General features: G+C 41.5%; 1 protein-coding gene across 2 annotated transcripts in view; it reads left to right on the top strand.

Annotated features, from left to right (window-relative positions):
- The window catches only part of PUM3 (pumilio RNA binding family member 3), a 40,100-nt gene extending 27,607 nt beyond the window's left edge, over positions 1-12,493 (top strand). For both annotated transcript variants that reach the window (XM_052645086.1, XM_052645085.1), the window contains exons 14-18: positions 3,979-4,121; positions 4,760-4,982; positions 7,199-7,286; positions 9,570-9,660; positions 12,273-12,493. In XM_052645086.1, the coding sequence (XP_052501046.1) occupies positions 3,979-4,121; positions 4,760-4,982; positions 7,199-7,286; positions 9,570-9,660; positions 12,273-12,405 (678 nt within the window). In that variant the 3' untranslated portion in view covers positions 12,406-12,493. The remainder of the gene's footprint in view (positions 1-3,978; positions 4,122-4,759; positions 4,983-7,198; positions 7,287-9,569; positions 9,661-12,272) is intronic.
- Positions 12,494-13,179: the final 686 nt, after the last annotated feature.

A 13,179-nucleotide genomic window follows, 5' to 3' on the forward strand; every position in this document is an offset into this window, starting at 1 on the left:
CTGCCTTCTACCTTTCCCAGCATCAGGGTCTCTTTCAGTGAGTCAGTTCTTTGCATCAGGTAGCCAAAGTATTGGAGCTGGAGCTTCAGCTTCAGCATCAGTCTTTCCAAGGAATATTCAGGACTGATTTCCTTTAGCATGGACTGGTTTGATCTCCTTGCAGTCCAAGGGACTCTCAAGAGTCTTCTCCAACACCACAATTCAAAAGCATCAATTCTTTGGCGCTCAGCTTTCTTTATGGAGAAGGCAATTGCACCCCACTCCAGTACTCTTGCCTGGAAAATCCCGTGGACGGAGGAACCTGGTAGGCCGCAGTCCATGGGGTCGTTACGAGTCAGACATGACTGAGCGACTTCAATTTTACTTTTCACTTTCATGCTTTGGAGAAGGAAATGGCAACCCACTCCACTGTTCTTGCCTAGAGAATCCCAGGGACGGCAGAGCCTGGTGGGCTGCCATCTATGGGGTCGCACAGAGTCTGACACAACTGAAGCGACTTAGCAGCAGCAGCTTTCTTTATGGTCCGACTCTCACATCCATACATGACTACTAGAAAAGCCATAGCTTTGACCAGATATATCTTAGTCAGCAAAGTAATGTCTCTGCTTTTTAATATGCTATCTAGGTTTGTCATAGCTTTTCTTCCAAGGAGCAAGCGTCTTTTAATTTCATGGCTACAGTCAACATCTGCAGCGATTTGGGAGCCCAAGAAAACAAAATCTGTCACTGTTTGCATTGTTTCCCCATCTATTTGCCATGAAGTGATGGGACCGGATGCCATAATCTTAGTTTTTTGAATGTTTCAAGCCAGCTTTTTCACTCTCCTCTTTCACTTTCATCTAAAGGCCCCTGAGTTCTCTGCTTTCTGCCATAAGGGATGTCTCATCTGCATATCTGAGGTTATTGATATTTCTCCCGGCAATCTTGATTCCAGCTTGTGCTTCATCCAACCCGGCATTTCACATGATGTACTCTGCATATAAATTAAATATACTCCTTTCCCATTTTGGAGCCAGCCCATTGTTCCATGTCCAGTTCTAACTGTTGATTCTTGACCTGCATACAGCTTTCTCAGGAGGGAGGTAGGTGCCCTGATATTCCCATCTGTTAAGAATTTTTCATAGTTTGTTGTGATCCACACAAAGACTTTGGCATAGTCAGTAAAACAGAAGTTGATGTTTTTCTGGAACTTTCTTGCTTTTTCTGTGATCCAGTGGATGTCGGCAATTTGAACTCTGCCTTTTCTAAATCCAGCTTGAACACCTGGAACTTCTTGTTTCACATACAGTTGAAGGCTCGCTTGGAGAATTTTGAGCATTACTTTGCTAGTGTGTGAGATACCTGCAATTGTGTGGTAGTTTGAGCATTCTTTGGCGTTGCTTTTCTTTGGGCATACCTGCTTTAGAGTAAAATAAATAAGGGAAAGAAGTTACAACAATTAAAATTGTTTTGATTTTCTCTAAGTCAGAGGGAAAGTGAATTGAAAACCTATACATTTAAACCTTTGTTGTTGGAGTTCTCTTTTGAGGATGCCAAACTCATGACTCCATCAGCTTTATTTAGTCTCCATAGTTAAAGGTGCTGTACATTGAGAGGAGTTTTTTTTTTTTTTATGAAGAAAATGATATTATAGCACTTCCCAGTTTGCAGAGTGAAGTTTTTGATTTACTCCCGGTAGTGGCCCACAGGTTGGGCAGGTATATCAATATCCTTGTGCACAGAGAAGGGAATTGATGTGTAGGGAGGTTTAAGGTTTTTCCAAAGGCTACACAACTTGAACCCAAAGACCAAATTCAACACAAATCAGCTGCGCTTTATAGCTCCCTCGTCCTGTCTCTGCGTGTTCTGCCACTCGGTGTTCTCCAAGTGATCATCTAGAAATTTCTCTCCTTTGTGTACTCCAGGTTAAATAGAAATGAATTAGAACTCCATAATACAGCATCACTCAGACTGTCTTTTTTTCCCCAAGATAGTAGGAGTTGGGGTAGAATTAAATGACACATTTTTAAGTAAACATTTTTTAGTTTCTTAGGATTGTTAGTTTATAAACATTACACTATTTCAAGAAACAGACCAAGCTGAATGTAGATTCTAAATTCCTTAATTGCAAACTGAAAGGTAGTTAAATTTCAGTGAATTTGGGGGCTAGTCCTTGAATAGTAGTTTTGCATGGGTTTTATATGCATCTTGTGTTAAAGTGAAACCATTTCTGCCGAAGCTAAATACACTGCACTAGCCCTTAAGTGTAGAACCTATGGAGAAGGCCAAGTGCATTGAAGAATACATGCTGGCTTCATACCACCCCTCTTTTCTTCCTATACCAAGAGAAAATAGCTCATTAAATAGCAGCCATTTATAGTTCTTCACAGCATACCCCTCCCCACCTTCCCTTTTTGGTTTTTTCCCTTCAAAAAATCAAGTGTTTTAAAGGTATAATACCCCAGAGGGTTTTTTTAAAGACAGCAAAGTTATGGAGGTCTTAACAATTGTAGAAATTCACCTAAGCTACATATAATTCTCAGTTTCTTCCTTCAACTGAATTAAAGTGTTTGTTTTCTTTTATGACTTAGTTAAAATTGAAATTGAAAAAGCCACATTAAAGGTAGCCCATATTTGTGGCACTAAATGCTTCTTTATCAGAAATCCATATATTGAGTCTACTTTGAGGCAAGCTTACCTTGAAATTGGAGAAAAGTTCCCATCCCCGTGATAAATTATGTACATTTTCTTTTCTGTCTTCCCCTTTTTTACTGAAATTTTAAGTTCATTTTTTTCTGAGTGGTCTAAATTTGTATTCATTTTGAGGTGGTGATATCTATTGTATGTATTTTCCAGCTTTTTTTTTTCCCCACTAAAATTACTAATCTCATTCTAATTGATAGGCACTTAAGAGAACAGCAGATCTGCGTATAGCGTCTCCTAGAGAATTCCTTTCCTGATGAGGGTACATGTTCTCTTTGAGAGAAGCTAGAGTTGGAAAGTCAGGGGACCAAAACTAGTCAGAGCCCTTTGGCTAACATCCCAGCGTCGTCCTGTGGCACCACCACCCCCCCCGCCCCCGCCGCCTTTCGGGGTTCCTCATTTCTGTACACGTGGGTGGTTGGGCTGGTGTTTTTCTGTGGCCCCAATCAGTTCTGAAGAATCTCTCTGGTGTTCAGATGTGTGTGGCTTTGAATATTTATTAGGTTTGTTTTATAAGAAATAGGAATGTTAGGGAAAGGCTAATGATTTTTCTGTTGCATATTTAGAATAAAGGCATTTTTACACAGTGATTTCTCTGTCTTAGTAGACATCACCAAATCTATACGGGAGCTCATTTGGGGTGGGGATGACATTGCCTTTGTTCCTTAAACTCAAACAACTAGAAAAGGAGGTTACTGTTCTTGGTAACTTGATGGGAAATGTCATAGAAAGCAATTATGTGTAACTGCTCCATAGAGTCTTTCTGCAGTTATTTCCCTTCCCCCGTCTTTTTGTTTTCCATGCGATACTTCATTTGCTATGAATAAGTAACCTAACTTTAAAAGCCTTTATCCACTTGTTCTATTTAACAGAGTTTCTTTATCTCCGTTCACATACATCTCAGTGGGGAAATTCTAGGAAGAATGGTCCCGATCAATGCTGATGCTGCATTTAAGTGCAGCTGCAAATTAACTGTATCTGCTCAGTGGCCCCAGCAAGCAGTGTCCCAAGTAATAGCCGCCTAAGAAATATTGGTTACGATGAATGAGTTAGCTCCTGAAGTCCTTGGGCTTGGTCAGTCAGCTATAAATGGATTGTTCAGTAATGCTAGTCCCAGTAGAGAAGCAGTTCTGTGTTCCTTGTGTAAGAAATTTCTTTAGCTTTAATGAGACGATTTCAGAACTAGCTATACATTTTTCATTATTTTGGGGGGAAGTTATGTATCCTTCTTTTCCATTCAGATTCTAAGCATAGTTTAAGTGTATAGTTTCACTTTCTGTTTCTATACTTTTACAGGAAATTATCAATTCCTTGCCAAACATAGTAAATGACAAATATGGAAGGAAGGTCCTATTGTATTTGCTAAGCCCCAGAGATCCTGCCCACACGGTACGAGAGATCATTGAAGTTCTGCAGAAGGGAGACGGTAATGCACACAGGTAAGGGCTTAAGCCCACTCTGGTTGTTCATTCATTTTGAGTGGCATACGTGTCCACCTCTCATGCTTCCTCCCTCAAACTCCGAAGGTGAATTCCATTTTTAAGCCTGTAGTTGTGGCAGATTCTTAAAAGTTTTTATCCTGAAAAGGAAATGAAAGTATCCTGCCAAAAAAATGCCTCTGGGACCCAGCACATAATAGGTGGCTGGGTGTGTGGTTTTTTTATGATTTTGCTTTATATTTAAAGCAACCAGTTAGTCAAGTCCTCTAGAGAGCAGAATCCATACTGTAATCTAAACATGTGTTGTCTTGTGAGATATTTTGTTGTTGTCTTTACTTGGTTTGAGTTTTCTGTGTGTGTGTGTGTGTGTGTGTGTGTGTGTGTGTGTGTGTTACACAAGGCGAGCTTCACTTACTGAGTGCCCGTTCTGTGCCAGGCACTATTCAGATCCTGGGGACCCAAAAATGAAAGATATCCCAGCCTCCAATTGCTTATCCATGTGCACAGCAGAAATCAGACAATTATAGCAGAACAGGACATTAGCTCTTAAAAGCCTTAGAGGTTTCTGTATGAGTAAAGCACCACATTAACTTTGCTATTCATCTTACCTTGATTCTTCATTCATCATGTTCCCACAGTAAGAAAGACACAGAGATCCGCCGACGAGAGCTCTTAGAGTCCATTTCTCCAGCTTTGTTAAGCTACCTGCAGGGACACGCCCAGGAGGTGGTCCTGGATAAGTCTGCGTGCGTACTGGTGGCTGACATCCTGGGCACCGCCACGGGAGATGTGCAGCCCGCCATGGACGCTGTCGCCAGCCTGGCAGCAGCAGAGCTATATCCCGGCGGCAAGGACGGAGAGGTGAGATGCCCCCGTGAGATGGGCGAGAAAGCCACCATGGCCACAGAAACTCCCGTCTCTGGGAGCACTGCTAGAAAGAGCCTTTTTGTGATTGTTCACTCACCCCTTACCCACAGTACATTTGGAAATTTGTGAATTCAGAGCACCAATGCTGTTAACACTCACTTTAACACTCACTGTCTTTTGATGGCTCTACATTATCTGCAGAGTAAAACCAGACTCCTGTTAATGTTGTCCATGACTGACCCAGGCTGCCTTCCCAGCATTCTCTGTGTTCTTAATTCTGTTTAGAATTTGCTGCGGACTTTTGTACTTCTTCATTTGTATGTACTTCTTTTCTCAGTCGCCAGCGCTGCCCATACTTCCCTTTTCCTGCACTCTTCCTGCAGAAACTGCCTTATTCATCCTTCCGCGTCCTCAGAATCCTTCTCCATGAAGTCTTTCTTAACTCCCTCTCAAGCAGAAACTTGATGCTCTTTCCTTTCCTTTTTTTTTGAATTATTATTTATTTTTGGCTGTGTTGGGTCTTTGTTGCTGTGTGCAGGCTTTCTCCAGAGCAGCTCCTGCTCGCTGCTCCCTAGTTGCAATGCACAGGCTTTTCATTGTGGTGAGTTCTCCTGTGGCAGAGCACAGGCTGTAGGTGAGTGGGTTTCAGTAGTCATGGTGCACAAGCTTAGTCACCCCATTGACACGTGGTATCTTGGACCCATGTCCCTTCAATAGACAGAGAGACTTTTAACCACTGGACCATCAGGAAAATCCTCTTTGGTCTTTCTGATTGCTCTTGCTTACGTTATTTGGGCCTTGTATTATTCTGTCTTGTATCTCAAGCTTATCGGTTCATGCACCAGTTATGTGCTAGGCAGTGGCCCACACTCCCCCCACCCCCACCTAAAAAAGAGAATGCCATTTGGGGAAACATTATAGTTAAATAAATATGTACACAAATGATTATTGTAGAATAGAGATAAGCGGTGTGAAGGAAAACTTTAGGTTCTATGGGATTATGTAAGAATGGGAACCAACTTGTCCTCAGAGGACTTCCCAGGGCAGTGAAAGCTAAGCTGAGACCCAGAAGATGGGTAGCTGAGTGAAGGAAGAAGATTCTAGGCAGAGAGAAGAGCCATGTGGGGCCTCCTGGAGGAAGTAAAGAGCTCAGCATGTTTGAGAACAGCAGGCACAGGGGGCTGGAAATCAGTGAGCAGAGGGAAGAGGAAGGCAGAAGCCAAATTCTGCTGGGGCCTCGTCCCATGCAGGGTTGTGAGCTCCTGATGGAAAGACATGTTTGGGGAGCTGGCCGTTGTCTGACACAAGAGATGGGGAAAGAAATGGGCCGGGGGTCTTAGAGATGCCCTGACTCCTGCCATCATGGAGCAGATCCTGTTAAGAAATTGGGATGATGCATGTGTCTTGAAAGTTCCTCTGTAAGGAGATAGAGTTTGTCTCCCACACTGGACACAGAGAGATTGATCTCTATGCGAACAGTTCATGTGGCCCTTGAAAAGGAGGGAGGTTAAGCTGAAAGATGGTTTCTTATCCTGCTCACCAGGCAGTGCTCCTCAGGCACCTGTACTTTAACATCGTGCAACATCAGGTTTCAGTGTTTCTACTGTGTTGCTCCTCAGAACTGCATATGACCGTCTGAAAAGTGGTTTGTGTGATCTTAAGACGAGCCTAGTGGTAGAGCTATTCAGTCTGGAGCTCGCGAAGCTGTGTGTGAGCTGTGTTGGTGGCTGTGTTATCTTGAATAACTTGTCTTCGTTTTGGTTGGGGTTGGAGTAGGTCTTGTCTTTCCAGGACTAGTAGTCATTCTCAATAAAGACCTCTTAAGTCTTGTGGACAGAGAAGGTGATGGCACCCCACTCCAGTACTTTTGCCTGGAAAATCCTGTGGACAGAGTAGCCTGGTAGGCTGCAGTTCATGGGGTCGCTAAGAGTCGGACGCGACTGAGCAACTTCACTTTCAGTTTTCACTCTCATGCATTGGAGAAGGAAATGGCAACCCACTCCAGTGTTCTTGCCTGGAGAATCCCAGGGACGGAGGAGCCTGGTGGGCTGCAGTTTATGGGGTCGCACAGAGTCGGGCACGACTGAAGCGACTTAGCAGCAGCAGCAAGCCTTGTGGAACTTTCAGCTTGCCTGAGACCTTATCTGTATGTGGTGATATCAGGTGGATGAAGGCAGCTTCTTAATTAATGTGCTCTTGACCTCTCACAGCTTCACATAGCAGAACATCCTGCTGGACATTTGGTTCTGAAGTGGTTAATCGAGCAAGATAAAAAGATGAAAGAACGTGGAAGAGAAGGTAGGCTGTGCAACTTGACCTCCTCTGGTATTGTATGTGAAATTTCAGTAATGTCTGGCATCCTTGAACTTTATGCTGGCCTTTTATGAGCTCAGATGAAAACTTGTTGAGTGTTGAGACATGATAGCTGTAAGAAATGATTTAGTGGTTACTACTTTTTCCCCTGGAGATTTGTCTCCTTGAATCCTTCCATTTTCTTTCCCTTTCCCACCCTCCCTCCCTCTTCTACTACTTCAGACCTCATAACAGGCTTGTCCAGTGCTTTAAAATGCCATTTTATTCTTTGAGGATGGTGAGAGCTGAGTAGGAGGGCCCGTTTGTGAGTATCATCACCCCAGTTGAAAAACATATTTATCTCTAGTTTTGAGGAAAGGATAACCAGAAGAAGATTACCCTTATCAGAGAATTTTGAACTGATGCCAATTTGGCCTTGGAATGCATATGACCAAAGAGCAAGCCAGTCCTTGGCACTTCTTGGTTTTTCATAAACCTTATAGCTGCTCTGTGGAAACTCAGCTCTCAGGAGGATGACAGCATCTTTTATCTAAGTGAGAAGTTGCATGTCCTTCCCCTGTCAGTCCTGTCTCTTTGACCAGACCTTCTTTTTCTAAATTCAAACTCAATTCAGACTCTATTTTAGCCACTAAAGAGATTTCCTCCCACTGAGTTAAAACAGTTCAGGCTTTCTATTACTGTGTCTGGGAAAAGTGACAGATCATGAATTTATGTCTTGAGGCAAGTTGCAGTGCTGATGGCTAGCAAAGCAATCACTGAAGCAGTAGAGCTGGCACTTCTCACTCTGTCGTTAAGAAGATAGACTTGGCCCTATTTCTCGCTGTAATTTTTTTTTTAATAAAAATATCTTCTTGTAATAAACTTTAAAGAAAAAATTATATATTGAATCATCTTTTTCATTATTAAAAAGTCGATACATACATAGTTGAGCTGAGTTTATGTCAGAAGAGTGCTCTTGCTTACTTTTAAAATGTGAAGAATTTTCTAGTGACTTTTCTCCTTATTTCAACTGCACTGGCAACCCTAAAACACATCTGCTTGGACTCGAAGTATCCATCATTTTCATGTAGTGCCGAATGCATGGCTATCAGTCTTGGTTATCTGTTGCTGTGTAACAAGCTGCCTCAAAACCTAGTAGTTTTCAGAACAGCAGTCATTTGGTGGTGTTTGGTGGAGCTCTACCCCGAGTCATCCAGGGCTGCTTGGCTTGGGGTTGGAGTATCCACTTACACCATGACTGGCAGTGGCTAAGTCCAGCAGTCTCAGTCCCCTTCTCTGGTATGCTGAGTTTCCTTACAACATAGTGGTTGAGTTTCAGGACAATGAAGTAGGTACAAGGTACTTCATGATTTAGCCTCAGAAGTGATTTAAGGACCACACTTTCATGTCAGTTACAAAGGGCCACCCAGTTGACAAGAAGATACCAGTTCTACCTCTAGATGGGGAAGTGGCACTATTCTAGAAGCACACGCAGGAAAGGAGATGTTGCTGTGGCCGCCTTTGGAAAACATCATCTGCCTCACCAGTTGGTTTCTGTCCCTCTTGAGCACGAGCCACAAAGAGTGAAGTAGCCATAGACCCCTTGGCTTTTAAAGCTTCTTCACTATTGGATATCTTTGAATAAATTATACTTAGGGCCTACCCAAGATATCTGTCTTTAAAATAGGTTGTCCCTACTTCCATCTGTACCAGATCCTGGTATTCAGAGTTTCTCCTTTGTCCTAGAGTTAGTCATGCTTAGATGATCCAGTGAATATGATAATATACTGTAAAACCTTGGGAATCAGATGTACTGAAATAACAAAAGATGAATGGTATTTTTGATGGAAGAACAAATTTTTAGTTTTGTAGAGAGAAAACAGTTGTGTTCATGGCACCTTCGGAGTGAGCATTTTCCTTGAGGAGCAACTTGATTTTAACCAAACACTGCTATTACACCTTTACTTCCTGAATAACTTTCAGATTAGGGTTAAATCATTAAATAGTACAAAGAAATGCAAACTTGACCAAGTGAGCATTTCACTGTTTCTCTTGAGTAATTACTGCAAAACATAGCTGGGGATTTGGGTCAGAGTTGAAAGAAATGGCTATATTAAAAACGCGTTATGTCAAGCTGAGCTTAACAATATCGTGTTAAGTGATATTGGGTGAGAACTCTATTAGCTTTCTTATTAAAACATTTTTGCACTCTAAGAGTAGTAGAGAGAGAGCGATTGGGAGTTTAAATATTGGTGTATGACGTTCATGAAGTTTCAGTTTATTTTACAGGTTGTTTTGCAAAAACACTCATAGAACGTGTTGGTGTGAAGAACCTGAAGTCCTGGGCTAGTGTCAATCGAGGAGCCATTATTCTCTCTAGGTATGTAGAGTGTGTGCCTTTCCTGCTGAGGCTTCGTATCCAAATGCCTGTTGGTGCAAAACATGGTTCCTTCACATTTATTTCTTGGTTGAAATGTCTGTTTTCAGTAGCCCAGCATTCCTCTCAGTCACCCTTGGTCTTAATTTGCCAAATATTAGAGGGTAAGTGTCACTTTTTCCATAGGCCCTCTTTTGGATATCAAGGATCATAAAATTAGGGCGTTTCCAAGGTATCATTTGATTGTTTCACCATATTTTTGGTTTTGAGCACAGTGTAATTGTATGCTTTTTTAATGAATTAGTTTTGTTCCTGTGGAATCTGATGAAAGTTTTTTTTTTAAATCACAGCTGACTTTACATATAATTCTTTGTTTTCAACTATTCTGAAAGGATTCGAGAAGCTTTAGCTATTATAGTCTACCTGCTTATCTTCATTTCTAATTAAAATGATAGAAAATTGATGATTTGTGAATTGAGACATATGGTTAACTTGTATATTTTTGCCTGGACATAGGTTGAGTTTATAATTTACAGGGCATTGAAATTGCCATGTATTCTGTTCCCAGATAAAACCCTTCTATTAAGGATATTCACTTTTAAATAGATTCTGTGTTGCTTTAAAGCAATCACAGTTGATTTCTCCCCCTGCTGTGTCATCAGGCTTTGGAAAAAAACAGTTACCAGTTTCAGCTTGAATTTCCTGTAGTATTTCATATGCAAGATCCTCTGCAGTTTAATTTGTATTGTTTATACGTCACAGGGATTTCTTCAGTTTATATTTTGATTTGGTACACATGTACTCACAAGTATGTACATTCCAAATGGGCATTCTTTTTTTTTTTTTTGGTATATCAGTATCTCCAGATGCACAGGTGATATTGATCACTAATTTATTTCTCATTAAAATTAGCTCATTTTCCAGTTGATGTTGAGCAGCTGGAGTCCATTAGTTGAAACATGAACTTTTATGACATAGATTTCTTTACCAGGCATTTGGAGTGTTAACAACCTACTGACATATTCTTTCATTACATACAATTAACTAAAAATTCTGGCAGTGCCATAAAAATTAATTTTTTAAGATTGATCATCAATCAGAACTCCCCTTGGGTGGATTTCAAACAAGAGAAGGATACTCTAGGTTTATTATGGAGTACTCCTTAAAACTGAAATATGAAATATCTGAGGTTCTAAGAGAAGTGAAGCTGTAGATAAGTTAATAATTGATTATTATAATTATTTTGTATTTGGTTATAGATTATTGTCAGTCACGTGCTTGACTTGTTTGGCAAGATTCTTTGCTTGTTTATATTTTTCTTTAAACTCATGCAGTACATGTATGTGTTTTTATTTTTGGTTTGTTTGTTTTGCTAAATCTTTTTAGGAGTAAGTGGAAAAGCCTCATTCTGGGTAAAAAAACCAGCCTTGTATGCAGTCTGAAAAATAACTCAGGGAAGCATTATTCTCTAGCATTGAAATGCATGGGTTCCATTCCCAGCTCACTGTGTGGCCTTGCACAAATTATTCGACTTTTCTGAGCCTTAATTTTCTTGGATGTAAAATGAGATTAATAATAATCTTAGGTTGTTGGGAAAACTAAATGAGATAATGAATACGTGATGCTTAGCATTAGGTCTAATGCGTATGTTCAATAAATATTAACCTGTATTACTATTGTGCATGATGTGACTGTGTGTTTAGCCAAGGTATATAAAATAAAAACACCTAGTGAGTCACAAGTCTGTTAAGAGGGCACCTTTCAGCTTTGCAGGTGGCAGGCAGTACCTGTTGCTTGTCTCCCACAAGCATTGGAATGCTTTTGGGGGCTGCTCATTTCCCCTCCTCTCTGTGGACATTATGGAATTATTGCAGCCAAGGTCTTTCAAAAGTGCCAAGTGATTACTTTCTAGGATGTATTTCAGTGGTCAGTAAATGTGGTCATGAGGAAGTCAGGGGAGAATAAGAAATTCAGCCCCGATGTTTGACAACAGAGTGCCTATGACCTGGCCCCTATCTAGAGAAAGGGGCCTACTTGTTGCCAGCCTGCAGGGCTCCGCTCACCTGGGATAGAGTGCCCCAGCAAGGTCTCAGAGAGCAGAGCTGACCTTATCTTATTCAGTGACTCACATCAATCGAATATGTAACTACGTGTCAGGCTCTGGCTAGGTGCTTTAGGTAAGAGATCATGTGAGCCTCAAAAAACAACCCTGTGAGGTAGAAGGTGGATTCTTTTGTTGATTCCATTCTACAGGCCAGGAAATTGCAGTCTTTGAGAATTTTAATGCACACTCTTGGTTGTATAGTTACTAGAGTGTCAGAGGCATTTTTCAAATCCGGACAGGTAAGGTATAAGGTAAACCTCTTCACCCCTTCAGTCAGTGTTTTAGCAACAGTTCAGCAAGAAGACCATTCATTAACTGCTTACCTTTTATGCTGCCCACCTCCCTACATGTACACCTACTCGCAGGTGTTAACTCAGCTACTCAGTGAGCATTTCTTGACTATCTGCTCTGAATTTTTTACAGTGTGTGGAGGTAGTATTTGCAGACCAGTCTAGGAGGCTTTATGAAATACACTTTTTTGTTGTTGTTTTTTTCTGTCTTCTCTCCTCAGCCTTCTCCAGAGTTCTGATCAAGAAGTTGCAAATAAAGTCAAAGCTGGACTGAAAAGCCTGATTCCTGCCTTGGAAAAAAGCAAAAACACCAGCAAAGGAATAGAAATGCTACTTGAAAAGCTGACTGCCTAGGTGGAAACAGTTAAGAGCAAGTGGGAGTCATTTTTCTTGTTCTGTTTTCCCAGTGCAGGAAAAAAGGGCTAGGGTCCATCTTACTGGTAATTTGGGTCCTCTGTATATGTGTTTCTTCTTTGTATAAGAATCTATTTATAAAATGGTTTCTAAAATTGTCCTTTTTAAGAAAACAGTCTCAGCCTTCTGTTTTATCATATTGAATAGTAAGCAAGTCACAATGGAAAAGGTTTGACAGCCATACACAAGGACCAAACAAATTCATACAAGGTAGTTGTATGCATTGATTCAGGGGAAAAGACAGCTTCAGTGAACAGTCTGAGAGAGCTTCTTGGAGGGGGAGGAGGAATCAGAGAGCTTCAGATGAGGCCATGTGTGCGTGCTGAGTTGCTCAGTTGTACCACGTCTGACTCTTTGTGACCCCACCTCATGAACCGTAGCCCACCAGGTTCCTCTGTCCCTGGGATTCTTGTGGTGAGAATGCTGGAGTGGGTTGCCGTTTTCCTCGTCTAGGGGATCTTCCTGAGGATGTGGTAGATGAGAGCCCTGGGGAGTCCTTGGTGGGAATAGTGCTTCAGGAACCCTTGGGGTCCATTGGGCACAGGGATGGGGCCTTTCTGCATCTAGGGCGGCTGCATTCCCAGCTGCCTGATAGATTGGACACCATGTTAGATTTTGTTGGAAACAAGTGACTACAGTAAATTAAGATTTGTAGGGGAAAACGTGCTGGATGAATTAAACGATCACACTGGGTAGTGATGTGAATGTCAGGGC

The sequence above is a fragment of the Budorcas taxicolor genome, chromosome 8 (assembly GCF_023091745.1).
Source record: "Budorcas taxicolor isolate Tak-1 chromosome 8, Takin1.1, whole genome shotgun sequence".
Lineage (NCBI taxonomy): Eukaryota > Metazoa > Chordata > Mammalia > Artiodactyla > Bovidae > Budorcas > Budorcas taxicolor.